Raw genomic sequence first — 14,719 nt, 5'->3', positions numbered from 1 at the left:
CAACACAATCATTACTTAATCATTACTTTCTCTCAATTATTTATTACTTTTTCACATTTTTTCTCATAATTTAACAATACAATCATTACAAACTAATTAAAATTAAAACTCAACTCAATTCAATTCTAAATCCAAACGCACTCTAATGTGGGATGCAAATTGCTAAAGAGAAGCCCTTATATAACCCCATAGCTTGACCAGAGGTTTTGGTGAATCATTTCCAAAGGGGAGAGAGAGCACTTCAACCGGAAAAGAAAAAAAAAAATGGACGCCGCCAAACTGCCGCCGGAGGTGTTCGCTGAAATACTTTACCGTCTTACAGCCAAGGATCTCCTCCGTTGCCGGCTTGTAAACAAGCAGTGGCTTTCCTTGATAGACGATAGGAGCTTCATCGACAAACACCTTCGGTACATAACCGGGTTGGCCGGCGCCGAGTACCACAACATCGTCATCCTCCGATCAAATCAGAAGCTCCACTCCATGGAAATGGAGCCGCCCTACAGAGTGAGGGAGCTCCAGCCCCCTCCGATGAGATCCGACTCTGAAATCAAGCTGGTGGGCTCCTGCAACGGCCTGCTCTGCCTCTTGAGCTCCTCCGAGGATTTCATCGTTTGGAACCCATCGACGAATGATCACGCCCGCCTGCCCATTGTTCCCTTCGGTTAGGCGCTTTGGAACACTGAATTTTCTATGATTCCGTAACCGAAAGCATCCAATTCTTGAATTGAAGTTTTAAGAAATCCTTTCTGCTTACTGAGAACTCTAGGCAAAACCTCCATAACTATAGATGGCATCACTGCGATCCGCTCGGTGCATTTCGCCATATTCGGGTTTGGTTACGACTCCTTCACTGAAGATTACAAGGTAGTCGTGATCGAACCGGTGCTCAAGCAACAATACCAAGATATTTGGCTCTACAGTTTGCAAAGGAACTCGTGGAGGAGGACTGGTGACGATCAACACCAGGTTTTTCTTCATCGTCCGAGCAGGATGGGAGTTTATGTTAGCAATACCCTGCATTGGGTGATGATCCGGAACTCGGATTCTAATGACACCCAAGTGATCCTCGCCTTAGATCTTAGGAGCGAGGATTATAAGGAGGTGCCATTGCCTTTATGTTTAGGTAGTCATGCCTGATATGTGTAGTATACATCCTCTGTGCTGAGCTTGATCTGGTTGGTTTTTGCGTCTCACTAGTCATTTGTTCTGATTATAGATAACAGATTCGGGATGGACGTGACTGTTCTCGGGGGATGCCTCGGAATGGTGGTGAACTCTCCCCACAACAAGGTCTCTGATGTTTGGGTTATGAGAGAGTACGGGTCGAGGGAGTCTTGGTTGAAGCTCTTCTCTGTTCCATATCAAACAGCAGATGTCTTTCCATTTCAAACAGGATTCGAGGACCTCTATTACCTGCACCGTTCATACCCAGCTGGCCAACTTCTGGTGGAAGGCGCGAACAAGAAATTTCATTGGCTTGACGCAAAAAGTCGAAGCCTCAGGACTTTCAAGATCAGCCCCCCCACTCTCAAGGAGTACTTCAGTGGAGAATCTGAGCCCTTTATTGCAGAAGTGTGCGCGGGGAGTTTGGTTCGGGTAGATGCTTGTGGTGGAACTCAAAGTGTTGCAATGGCAGCAGCAGCAACCACCTAGAAACTGACAGGTAATCCTTAAATGTGAAGGAACGGAAAGCTTTGTGATGTCAACAACTGCCATTTACTGTGGGTGGAAGTTCTTCTGTGTTTGTGTTTGTGTTTGTTTCTTTGAGATCTTCTCATCAACCAGTTCGTGAGAGTATCGCCCATTTCAATGATAATATTCAGCATTAGTTCACGAGCATGAACTCTAAATTGTGATCCATTGTGTATGAAGTTGTCGATCTCACCTTCGTCTCTGAGTACTAATCTTCCGATATTGTTTATATATGTCAGCTTGATATTATGATTGGTGCTAGCTCTCTACGGTCAATTTGCTATAGAACAATTCCCTCAATTCCTTACCTTTGCTCTGCTTCTGTTTGTGTTGTTTGTTTCTTTGAGCTCTTCTCATGAATTTGGCAGAGCATCCCCGTTCAAATGATAATTCTAGACTCTTAAACTTCAACCTGTTCCCTGAGACATGGTCGATCTTATCTTCGACTTTGAGTACCAATCAAGCATTTGTAAAATTATGACAGAATTTGATTGCGATCTTGGCCATGTCTATAACTTTTCCCTAGTTGAGCTAGTATAAGAATGGCAGTCAACATTAGATGAACACTTTTTTTTTTTGGGCCAGAATGTTATATGAATTAGTTGACGGAATGGTAAAATTAATGTCTTGAGGGGTGGGGCTTCATGCCTTGGCATAAGGCGTTGCTAAGTCTTTCATTTGGAACGAAGAGGTTTTAGATTCGATTTTCGTGGATTGGACTTCCATAAATCGGCCTTTACTAGTGTCCAATTTTGTGAGTGTGTATTCAACCCGGCGTTACTATCATGTTCAAATTTATCAACACTTATTAAAGATCACCTGCTCAGCTAGTTGCCGACTCATTCATGTTCGATATCTTGCATCATTGCATGATATCTTGCATCATTGCATGATCAAATATTTCTTCGAGAAACTATGGAGACGGACCATCTACAGTCCACCAATGTGACAATCCTTTACCAAATTATGCACCGACAGGTAATCGACTGACTATTGATTCAACATTTAAAATCGGTTATCGTGTTACCAAGTTGAACTGTTGAACCGAAACCCGAATTGGCACCGAGGCATGTTTACTCCGTGCAAGGGGCGGGAACAAATTAGGAAAAGTTCAAGCAATAATCCAATCATCAAGAGCCACCTGCGCTGTCGCCATTGGTCCGAAGTAGAAGGAGCTCAGCCGAGATTTAAAAGGGAATTATATGGATAGTAGGTTCACGAACCTCCATTGTAATTGAAAAATGAGGATCCTATGGCCCATTACTGATGCGGTAATATCATATGATTCGTCAAAGGTCGGCGATCATCAAAACTCTGCCCAATCAACGGCTCAAAATCAACAAAACTAGTCAATATATCCATTTATTGGTAAATGTTCCCAAAGGAGTTGGTTGGGTTGCTTTGACTTTTGTTTATGCTTCAAATGACTTGTCGGAAAGAAGGGTGTTATGGCATAATCTGCAGACTTTAACAGTGGGTATGAGGTATAGTTGGATGTTGATGGGTGATTTCAATGCAATTAAAGAATTAGAAGAGGCCAAAGTAGTTGGGAGGGAAATTGTTGTTGATCAAAGTATAAGAGAATTTGCAGACTTCATTAGCACATCGGAGCTTAAGGATCACCCTTATACCGGCTGTTTTTTCACATGGAGCAACAAAAGACAGGAGGGGTTTCAAGCTAGGAAGATTGACAGAGCGTTGGTTAATGACTTATGGTTTCAACGAGATATTGCCTCAACAGTGGAATTTCTTTCTCCCGGAATTTCTGATCATAGTCCTATCATGTTGAGATTTGGTGCCAAAGAGAATGCGGGCCCAAAGCCTTTTAAGTTTTTCCATTTCTGGACTGAGCATCCAGAGTACTTGAAACTTGTGGAACGTGTGTGGATGGAGGTCCAGGAAGGTAATCCTATGGCAGTGCTTTACAAGAAATTGAGGAATCTAAAGAGACATCTGAAAGATTTCAATAGATCTTACTTTGGGGATGTGCATGCTAAAGTTGACGCCTTGCAAACTCAACTCGCTCAGATCCAAACTGAAATTCTTGAAAGTAATTGCATGTCTTCTGAAATTATGGAAAAGGAAATCGCTATAAGGGTTGAGCTATTAGAAGCCATGGATAAAGAGGAGAAGCTACTGAGACAAAAGTCAAGGGTGGCATGGTTAAAAGCGGGGGATCAGAACACTTCTTTCTTTCATAAGGCAGTGAAGATAAGAAATGCAAGAACCTCCATTCGAGTACTCTACACTAACTCAGGTTCCAAGCTGGAAGATATACATCAAATAAAAGCGGAAGCAGTCAACTTTTACCAAAGCCTTCTAGGAGAAAAGGATGTAAGTGTAGCGGGCACCTCTGCGACGCAACTTTCTTCTATTCTCAAAAAGAAGATCTCTCAGGCTCAACAACAACTGCTTGTGTCTCCTATCACAGAAGAGGAAATCAAATCAGCTCTGTTCTCAATGGGAAATGATAAATCACCTGGCCCAGACGGCTTCACGGTGTATTTTTATAAGCATGCTTGGAGAATTGTTCATAAAGACTTCTTTGCTGCTGTACAACATTACTTTTCGACAGGCGAGCTGCGCAGAGAGGTGAATTCTACAATATTAGCACTTGTCCCTAAGAAGGAGAAAGCTGATCGCATGAAGGACTTCCGCCCTATCTCATGCTGCAATGTGGTGTATAAATGCATTACCAAGGTGATCACCAACAGAATGAAAGGGGTCCTTCCTGATGTTACAAGCCTAAACCAGACAGCTTTTGTGCAGGGCAGGAGAATATGTGACAATGTCTTGCTTGCTCATGAGCTTGTAAGAAACTACCATAGACAAGGAATAACCCCCCGTTGTGCTATCAAAATTGACCTAATGAAAGCCTTTGACTCCTTGAACTGGGATTATATTCTTAACTGTTTGAAGGTCATGGGATTTCCCCTATCATTTCTCAGATGGATCAAGGGATGTATTACCTCTCCTTACTTTTCAGTGGTTGTCAATGGCTCCTTATGTGGTTACTTTGCCGGCCAAAGGGGATTGCGACAAGGTGACCCCCTATCACCCTATTTGTTTGTTATTGCCATGGAGGTCTTCTCAAAGCTTTTGGACACTGCTGCAGACGAAGGCAGAATCGGCTTCCATCCTAGATGTAAGTCTATCAAGCTCACCCATCTCTGCTTTGCTGATGATCTATTCTTGTTCACAAACGGGTCCAAAGAGTCTCTTGTTGCCATTCTGGAAGTGTTGAACACCTTTTACAACTGGTCTGGGCTCAAGCTGAACCCTGAGAAATCTGAAATCTTCACGGGAGGCATCACTGAGGAAGGCATCTCTATATTGGTGAATAGCTCGGGTTTTAAGAAAGGTACTCTTCCTGTGAGATACTTGGGGCTCCCTCTTGTCTCGGGCAAGCTTTCCACGAAGAACTGCGAGGCTCTTACTGAGAGAATCCTAAAGCGTATAAGGAGTTGGTCTGTGAAACACTTGTCTTACGCGGGACGAGTACAGTTGATCAATTCAGTACTTTTCAGCATGGCCAGCTACTGGTGTATCCACTTCATTCTTCCCAAGAAAGTCATAAAGTTGGTGCAGCAGAAGTGCAGATCCTTCCTCTAGAGAGGCCTTGAGCAGCATATAGGAGGAGGAAAGCTCGGCTGGGAAACTCTATGTCTTCCAAAGTCTGATGGAGGACTCGGTATCAAGGACCTAACCCTGTGGAATAAGGTATGCGTACTCAAAAACCTTTGGTCTCTCCTCGTGCGTTCAGGGTCTCTTTGGGTGGCCTGGGTTGCTAAATATTTAATCAAAGACCGAAGTATTTGGTCTTTAAGGATACCTGGTGATTGTTCTTGGAACTGGAGAAAACTTTTGCAGCTGAGGACTTTGATGTCTCCCTATATCCGCTATTGTGTTGGCCCTGGTACGAATGTATCTTTCTGGTATGACAAGTGGTTACCGGTCGGTTCTTTAATAAACTATTGCACCAGGGGGCTCCAGTGCTTTCCGTCGATTAGGGAGCACGCAACAGTTAGTTCGATTCTGGTTGATGGATGCTGGCATTGGCCTAGAAGCTCGGATCTGCAAGCTGGCCTGCTCCGTGATCTCGCTAATGCAATTCAACTCTCTGATCGTGATAGGGTCACATGGACGGCTCACAAATCCGAGACATTTTCTGTTGCTAGTGCGTGGAAATGCTTTAGTCCCAGAAGCCAGAAGATGGAATGGAGGAACGCAATCTGGTTTGAGGGGCAGTTTCCTCGATCCTCTTTCATTAGCTGGCTTTGTATTCATAATAGATTGAGTACAAAAGATAGGCTTATGAGTTGGAGAATCTCGATTACTGCACCCGAATGCGAATTCTGTAGTTTGGAATTGGAGACCCGAAATCACCTCTTTTTTGAATGCCCTATCACCCAAGGGATTTGGAGAAGTTTATTAGACCGTGTTGGAATGAACAAACACAATGTCGACTGGAATACGGAACTTTGCTGGGTCTCCTCTCTCCGTGGAAAGAAGCTGGATATTATTTGTCTTAAACTTCTCTGGACTCACTACATTTACTGCATCTGGAGGGAGAGGAACGCCAGGCTCTACCGGAATCAAGTCTCGCCTCCAACAATTATAATACGAAGGATCTTCTCGGATGTGAAAGCAAAGTTGTCTGTTCTCCCTCGATTCTCATGCAAAATTGCACACTCTATCATTGCGAGGCATATGTTTCACCATTTTGATACTGCAACTAGTTGACTTGGGAGTAGCTCTTGGGTATTTTTTATTTTACTCCGTATAGAGGAAAATGGTATTGGTTTCTGATGTAAATTCATCTGTTATCAATGAAGTTTCATCATTTATCCAAAAAAAAAAATCAACAACACTTAGGTATGCGTCGTATTGATTGAGTAAAACTTTAGCAGATAAGTGTCCTACTATAGAATTTTCCCTATAATTCTCTGTTTCTTATAGTACACCTGTCATTCAAAAAGTGAAATTTTATAGAATCAAGTGGTTGTGTATTACTTATATTACTTGTACAATATTTTCTTTTGGGTTCACGAGTCTATATTGTAATCGAAAAATGGTGATCATATGGCCATGACTGATGGGGTAATATCATGTGATTCGTCACATGTTGGCGATCATCGAAACTCTGCCCAATCAACGGCTAAGAATCAACAACACTTTGGTATGGGTCGTAGGAGATTCCATCCGACACCATACCGTAGGGTTTCCAGTGTCAAGCCCCAAACCCCATCTTTCTTCCATTTCCCTCTCCCTCTCCCTCTCCCTCCCTCTCTCTCTCTCTCTCTCTCTATCTCAGACCCCACTCTCAGGCAAATCGAGAGCTTCGAATTTTTTCCACAATTTCTTCAAAGACCAAACGGGCAATCAAGAATTGACGCAAAGATCAAGACTTTGAGCATTTTGGAGTGAACTGTAAGTACCCACTTCGCCATTGGGTAAGCAATACTCTTCATTTCCGTCTCTGCAATTACTCGTTCAGAAGAGGATTAAAAGAAATTCGCTGGGAGACCCCAATTCTTGAATTCTCTGTTGATTGTTGCCCGGAAGTGAGCTGCCCGGTCTCTTGTTGGGCTGTGTCGAAGGAGTTCTTTTATGGGAAAATCTGGGGCTAGGAAGAAGAAGGGCGGTTCGGGTTCTAATTCAAACCATGTGTCCGGGGACAATAGTAACAATAGCGTTATCAATTCAGCTCCCACTGCTAATGGGGGCGTCGTTGATTTAGACTCCACGGTATTCTTGAAGAGAGCCCATGAGTTGAAGGAAGAAGGGAACAAGAGGTTTCAGAATAAGGACTATGCGGGTGCTCTCGAGCAGTACGATAAGGCGTTACGGCTCACGTCAAAGAGCCACCCAGATCGGGCGGTCTATCACAGCAATCGGGCTGCTTGTCTGATGCAGATGAAGCCGATTGATTACGAGACTGTGATATCGGAGTGCACCCTCGCCCTCCAGGTCCAGCCTCGGTTTGTTCGGGCGCTTCTGAGGCGGGCACGAGCATTTGAGGCTGTGGGGAAGCCTGAGATGGCGATGCAGGACGTGCAGGTCTTGTTGGGGGCGGAGCCGAATAACCAGGATGGGTTGGAGATTGCTAGGAGGCTGAGGATGCTGCTAGGCTCACCGCACCAAGGGGCTCAGCAGGACTTGCAGAGCCGCCCCTCCCCAGCTGCTCTTGGGGCCTCTGCTGTCCGTGCCGGGGCTCCTGTTGGTGGGATTGGCCCATGCTTGCCCTCCCGCCCTGTTCCTAAGAAGGGGCCTGCCGTGGCTTCCTCACCAGGACCTGTCAATAATAAGGGGGAGAAACTGCCTCAGCAAAGTCTCGTGCCCGAGAGCAATCCAGAGACCAAGACCCAAATGCCCAAAGTTTCATTGAAGCCTCTGAGCAGCTCCTCGAGTAAAGCTCTCAGTAACCCAAGCAGCGGGGACCACAAGAAGGATGGAATGAACTCCTTGAATGCTTCCGTGGGCTCGAATGGTCAGAGTCGGGAGGTTTCAGTTCAGTGCAGGCCATTGAAGCTCATCTATGACCATGATATAAGGCTGTCCCAGATGCCTGTGAACTGCAGCTTCAAGGCATTGAGGGAGATTGTCGGAAAAAGATTCCCTTCTTCGAAGTCAGTTCTGATCAAGTACAAGGACAGTGATGGTGATTTGGTGACCATAACTTGTACGAGCGAGCTCAGATTAGCAGAGCTGAGCGTAGATAATAATCTTGGTCCTCCAAAAGATCCGGACTCAGATAAACCTGACTGTCTCGGAATGCTGAGATTGCATGTCGTGGAGGTGAGCCCTGAGCAGGAGCCTCGTCTGCTGGAAGAAGAGGAAGAGGAGGTGAAGCCCGTGGATACTGAAGAAAGTAAAGGAGAAGAAGGCGTGTCTCACAATTCTAACGTGGAGGGAGATGAGGAGAGGGAAAAGGAAGTCCTTAAAGATTTAAAGTCAGGAGATTTGTCGGAGGATCATCCTGACTGCAAGGAGGTCGAGATGGATGATTGGCTCTTTGAGTTTGCCCAGTTGTTCCGGACGCATGTGGGTATTGACCCCGATGCCCACATAGACCTCCACGAGCTAGGGATGGAGCTCTGCACCGAAGCACTAGAGGAGACCGTAACAAGTGAGGATGCCCAGAGGCTCTTCGAGCGGGCTGCCACCAAGTTCCAGGAGGTGGCTGCCCTCGCCTTCTTCAACTGGGGCAATGTCCACATGTGTGCTGCGAGGAAGCGGGTGCCGCTGGACGAGTCTGGGGGTAAGGACAAGGTGGTGGTAGATGCGCAGCTCCAAGCGGCGTACGACTGGGTCAAGGAGAAGTACTCCTTGGCTCGAGAAAAGTATGGGGAAGCTCTAGCCATCAAGCCCGACTTCTATGAGGGCTTGCTTGCTCTAGGGCAGCAGCAGTTCGAGATGGCGAAGCTCCATTGGTCCTTTGCACTTGCCAGGAAGACTGACATCTCAGGCTGGGACCCAACTGAGACGATTCAGCTTTTTGACAGCGCGGAGGAGAAGATGAGGGCTGCAACCGAGATGTGGGAGAAGCTTGAGGAGCAGAGGGCGCTGGAGGCCAAGGACCCGGATGCAGCGAGCAAGAAGGAGGAGGCCTTGATGATGAAGAGGAGGAAGAAGCTGGGAAGTAGTGGAGAAGCAGAGCAGTCCAATGTTGGGGAGGTTTCACCCGAGGATGCTGCCGAGCAAGCAGCTGTTATGAGGTCTCAGATCCATCTATTCTGGGGGAACATGCTGTTCGAGAGGTCGCAGGTCGAGTGCAAATTAGGACTTCGGGGTTGGAAGGACCATTTGGACTCTGCTGTGGAGCGGTTTAAACTCGCAGGAGCTTCTGAGGCCGATATCTCGGCTGTCCTGAAGAATCACTGCTCAAATGGAGATTCAGCCGAAGGATCAGAGGATGGGAAAAAGGCAAAAGATCATGTAGAGGCTGGTGAGAAAGAAGCAGCCAACCGAGCACCGGGAAGCAGTTCAGAGCAGTAAGTTTTCCATATCAAATGAACCGAGCAGGCGAATCCTGCTGGGGTATCGTTCAGCTTATCATTATGCTGGGACGACATTCAGGGCGAGTATCTGCTGAGGAGAATTTTTGGTGACTCTCTTTGTTAAGGTTGCTATTTTTCCCCAGCGAACGATTACAACTTACACGATTGTGATCTGATTTTTGGCTCAGTTCTTCAAAAGTTGATTTTACTTTTCCCAAAATGCATTTAATTTTTTTTACTTCACGGATCGGTTTTGTTTTCTGTTGCAGTGATCTGCCTTGTTCGTTGCAGCATGGCCATCTTATTTATTATTATTATTATTATTTTATAGAACAAGCGTTGTGAGTTAATTTTCTGGAAGGTTATTGCCATCAGTTGGATTCCTTACCGAATTTCAGTTGCTAATGGATGAAATTCTAGCTAGCAGAGGGACAAAATTAAACGTTTACTTAAAGTTGAGGGACTTGATTATACAAAATTGAAGTAGAGAGGCGAAGATTGAATAGCATGAAGCTCCAAGACTACTGTTAATATTATACAACTCATGGAAGAACATTGGTAATATTTGGCGGAGTGCTTTTACTGTTACCTCGCAGCTTGTGGACATATTGCTTAAATGACCAAGGACAAAGGACGACCACGAACGACGATGGTAAAAAATAATCAGAAATTACGAATCAAGATAACAGGAGATTCGAGACGATAAGAACATATGAGTGTGCGATTTGTATGATTGTCTTCTGGATGGATTTGAGGAGCGTGCTTTCCCCACTTTCAGAAGTTGGGATTATGATTGAGGAAAGGGATGCCAATGCCCAAGTGAAAATGGAACAAATAATTCGTTTCTTTACTTTCAAATGTCTGTCAGAAGCCAATTGCTTTGGCTTTTTGGCCTTTCCTCAAGTATTCAACTTGATAAAAATAAACCACCAAGTGGTAGTCTAGGTGGTAATGAATTTTGTCTTTCAAAGGGGAGGTCAATGGGTCGAAACTCGACTTAAACACGAAGGCGCTTGCATTAGTAGATCATTGCCCTCTATCCTATGGGAGGTGTTCTGATCCACTGTACGCTTTGGTGGGATCATGGTGACCTAGGTGGGCTATGTCTTACCGAGTCTTTTACCCATTCGAGCGAATGAAACATTTCATGGCGGCTGTGGAGCCCCTCTGGTCTCCAGAGGTGGTTGTTACGCTGGTCTTCCCCTCCCGACCTTTTTACTTATCGAAAAAAAAAAACTTGGTAAAAACAAAAAAGAAAGAAAGAAAAAAGTATGATGCTTCCTCACCCTCGAACTCTATTATCTTGAATTAATTGTACTAATGAAGAATAATTAAATATAAGTTTTGAAATGTCAGTAATGAGAATCGAACTTGAGATGTGTTCACTGTACTTGAGTTATTTTTAGGTAAATGACTTGCATGTTGGGATTAATAATTAAATCTTGAATTTTATGTTTAAAAAGTGATGGGGTCGTAATATAGATTCTCCCCTTGGCACGGCATTGGGGTTTGCCGATTCTGCGATCCGTCATGGTCCCATTTGACATGATTTCCCGTCCTGAGAAAGGATTTCTTCGGATATATGATTGCGGGGTCTAAGAGAATAATCTAGACGAGCTATCAACATCAAATAACCCAAAAATCTAGATTAAATACATGCCCTTTTCCATAAAAAGTTCTCCGGTCACTTCCTACAATAGTGACCTTTCATCATATTCATCATTAAGCCAACTTAGACTGACACCCCCACGGGCCTAATTTTCCCCGAAATCAGGCTCATATCAGACACAAAAGCACATAGACTTAACCATAATATAGTCACAATTATTATATATTACTTGCTAATAGTGGACTTAATCCTCAATTCTCTCTCAAAGTCAAGCAGTTGAGATTGGAAGTGGGGCTCCATAGCCTTCATGGCTTCGAACCTCGGCTCCTTCGCCACGAACTTGAGCTCTGGGTAGAGCTTCATGTAGTCCTCGAACACAAACCTCGGGTACTGGATCGGTGCATTCTCTTCCTTCATCTTCTCGACCAGCTCCGGTGCGGGGTAGATCAGCGCATTGCTCCCCGGGTTGTAGAAGGACGCTATGGACATCCTGGTCCCGACCGTCTGAACATTCACCCTGTGCTCCACACTCTTGTACTTGCCATTTGTTATGACCTGTGACGAACCAGAACGGATGGAAATCGGCTTAACATAACTTATGACATTCATCATCGATAGTACATATGATAGAAAGGTGGTTGTGTAGCTATATCTTGGAATGTGAGTTTGGTAATTTGGGTACCTCGAGCTGGTCGCCAAGGTTGATCACGATAGAGTGGCACATCGGGGGGACATCGATCCACTTCCCGTCCTTGAGGAGCTGCAGGCCACCGACCTTATCATCCTGGAAGAGGAGGATGATCCCGCCAGCATCGGTGTGGGCCCGCAGCCCCTTGATGAGCTCTGGCTGGGGGCATGGGGGGTAGTTGCTCACCTTGGTCCCAAAAGTAGGGCCCCTTGACCCATAGAACGCCTTCTTTAGGTAGCCTTTCTCCAATCCAAGATTCTCACAGAACAGATCCAGCAGATGCTCCGCCAGCTTCTCTATCTCGGCTGCAAATTCCGTCATCGCCTCCCTATCAATCATTTTTACATATGTTCGTTAGAGAATCACCACGAAGAAGATCTCGGGACCTGAATTTCAGCCATTTTATTGGTTTTGATTTGGTTCTTTCCCCCGGTTTTATCATCATTCATAAGACTCTTGATACGTTCTTGCTCAAGTTAAACTCTATAATCGAGCACATAGCTAGGTTAATGTTTCAAAGTCACATCTCTATATCTTGTCCGTCCAATATGCATAGTTAATTTTGAGGCCGGATTGCACAAGCCGGCGGAGGTGGTGCAACTGCAGTGGAAGCAGGCATATTATATATTGACATCTACCAAAAGAGATGAACAGTGAAGTTATTTAATCACTAGGTAGCTCTATGTCATGAACCTGTAATCTTCTCCGAGATCGGGAAGTTCGGACATGTTGGAGTCGGGAAGGTGGCGCAGGAAGAAGGTGCTCTCCCAGTCCAAGTCCTTGACTTCCGACTGAACGGAGTCGAGGCTGTTCCTCGCCACCATTTCCTTAAACCTCTTCTCCATGCACTTGCTGTAGTGCTCCTTCGTCAGCTTCTCCACCTTGTCCATCAGATCATGCGATATGCCATGGTTCATCACCTACATGAGATAATAAAGCGTTCTTATATATATATATATATATATATATATCCGGTTAAGCCGGTGTATCGATGGACAAAATGATAAGCAAACACGAAGATTTACTAGTGACGACGTAAATCATGTCATATTAGAGGGGTCATCAAGTTAAAAATGTTTTAAAGTCGATCGAATTATATTGTAGATGATAAAACGGTTCAATGCATTTCGTTAGATACATTACTCGTTGCATGTTAATTTATTTTTATACCTCAAAGAAGCCCCAATTTTCACAAGCATCTCTTATCATATCCATGGCAGCTGCTCTATCTTCATCATTGAGCTTCTTCATGTCAACAATGGGGAATGCCTCCATCTCTCTCTCTCTCTCTCTCTCATGTCACGATCCCTATGTCTATGTGCAGTGAAGTCTTACGAACTACGAAGGGAAGTCAGGCTATTTATAGCAAACTACGGCTAAAAAGGAAAGGATAGGGATGCACATAATTAATTAAATAAAGAAAAGATGTTCATTCACCCAAAAAAAGAAAATATGTCAATTAAGTACAATGTAACTTTTTTTTTTCTTCCGATTACAATGAAAGTTTATGACCTAGTATAATGAAATTAAAATTTTAATAATTAATAAAAGAACGTGGAAAGTCTAACTAAATATCGAACGTAAAACCTCTTAATAAATAAGTGAAGACATGTATTACTGTATTACACCCTCGTTAATGTAACTCTAAGTCAAAAAGATTTGGCAATCAAATTTCTGAAGCTCCAAAAGAATCCAATGGGCTCTTTTCGCCCATTACTAACTTGTACATAGTAAAGGGACTGAAGTCCCACGATCAAACCTGGCTAGTTGAGCATACGTGATTCACACTACTTTCTAATGAATATATAATTAGAGTTTCATTGTATGTTAATGGTCTTTATATGTATCTAGACTCTTTTAGAGTAGTAAGAGAAAAACTCATGGACCTAATATAAAAAAAAATAGAATTCATAATAGCTAATAAATAAGGGATGTAAATAGTTTGACTACAAGTATCGAATCTAAAATCTCTTAATTAAGTGAAAGTATGCGTCCCTGTACTATATTTATATATTTTTTGAATTTCTTTCGTAGATGATGAAGTAAATATACATGTATATATATATATATATAAGATATTAAATTAATAATCATGATAAAAATAAAAGGGTAGTGGACTCGTGCAATGTGAACATGTTCACATTCCGGGGTGACCCACAAATCTTTGTCCCGAGGCATTGTCTCTAAGCTGCAATATGAAAGTCTTAGTTTATTTTAAAAGAATACATTATAAAAAAAAGGAGAAAATATAGTATAATAACGATAGATTATATCTTAATTACCTAAAATAAAATAAAAATTCGAAATTCAATTATTACAGTGAAGTTTTTCTGTATCCTTTCGCTTACCATATACCTAAGTTCCTTATCAGGTCCAGTGGGGACCACTTTGTACCTGAAAATAAAAATTATGAATAATATGATACCCCCATCAAATAACTATATCGTTTTTTCCTTTCCAGCTTCTTTCTATTTTGGTTATCAAAAGTAAGAAAATATTTTCATCAATAAAATTTAATAGAAAGATTACCACAAGCAACCCCGTGAGAAAATCCTTAATATGTGTCCTATGTACATTATGATATTGAAGATTTAATTAAACAAGGATATGGTATTGCATTTTCTTGTATATATAAGTAGGCTGTTGGGTTCTTGCAAATTTTAAATTTGCTCTTTATAGTACTGTCATTTAACCACGTAACTTAGGTCCTGCTAATATTGTTCAACTTCT

General features: G+C 43.3%; 2 protein-coding genes and 1 pseudogene across 3 annotated transcripts; 2 read left to right on the top strand and 1 right to left on the bottom strand.

Moving 5' to 3' along the window:
- The first annotated feature begins 214 nt into the window (after window positions 1–214).
- Window positions 215–1,897, top strand: LOC116208489 (F-box protein CPR1-like). Of its 2 annotated transcripts, none has more exons than XM_031541969.1 (3): window positions 215–661; window positions 788–1,123; window positions 1,217–1,897. In XM_031541969.1, exons 1-3 carry the CDS (start codon window positions 265–267, stop codon window positions 1,651–1,653), a joined length of 1,170 nt encoding a protein of 389 aa, XP_031397829.1. In that variant the 5' UTR covers window positions 215–264; the 3' UTR covers window positions 1,654–1,897. The 2 variants fall into 2 exon arrangements, with proteins under 2 accessions (XP_031397829.1, XP_031397828.1); XM_031541968.1 differs by having other exon boundaries at window positions 767–1,123.
- Window positions 1,898–6,928: 5,031 nt separating this feature from the next.
- On the top strand, window positions 6,929–10,075 carry LOC116207614 (protein CLMP1). The gene has a single exon (XM_031540641.1). It carries the CDS (start codon window positions 7,303–7,305, stop codon window positions 9,688–9,690), a length of 2,388 nt encoding a protein of 795 aa, XP_031396501.1. The 5' UTR covers window positions 6,929–7,302; the 3' UTR covers window positions 9,691–10,075.
- Window positions 10,076–11,301: 1,226 nt separating this feature from the next.
- On the bottom strand, window positions 11,302–13,330 carry LOC116207615 (annotated as a pseudogene).
- Window positions 13,331–14,719: the final 1,389 nt, after the last annotated feature.

The sequence above is a fragment of the Punica granatum genome, chromosome 5 (genome assembly GCF_007655135.1).
Source record: "Punica granatum isolate Tunisia-2019 chromosome 5, ASM765513v2, whole genome shotgun sequence".
Classification (NCBI taxonomy): Eukaryota; Viridiplantae; Streptophyta; class Magnoliopsida; order Myrtales; family Lythraceae; genus Punica; species Punica granatum.
This window is presented reverse-complemented; position numbering and strand designations above follow the sequence as displayed.

Coding starts and splice junctions, on each gene's coding strand:
- LOC116208489 (XM_031541968.1), top strand. CDS start 265: ATGGACGCCGCCAAACTGCCGCCGGAGGTGTTCGCTGAAATACTTTAC. Junction 662..766: donor CCTGCCCATTGTTCCCTTCG/GTTAGGCGCTTT, acceptor TGAGAACTCTAG/GCAAAACCTCCATAACTATA. Junction 1,124..1,216: donor GCCATTGCCTTTATGTTTAG/GTAGTCATGCCT, acceptor TTCTGATTATAG/ATAACAGATTCGGGATGGAC.
- LOC116207614 (XM_031540641.1), top strand. CDS start 7,303: ATGGGAAAATCTGGGGCTAGGAAGAAGAAGGGCGGTTCGGGTTCTAAT.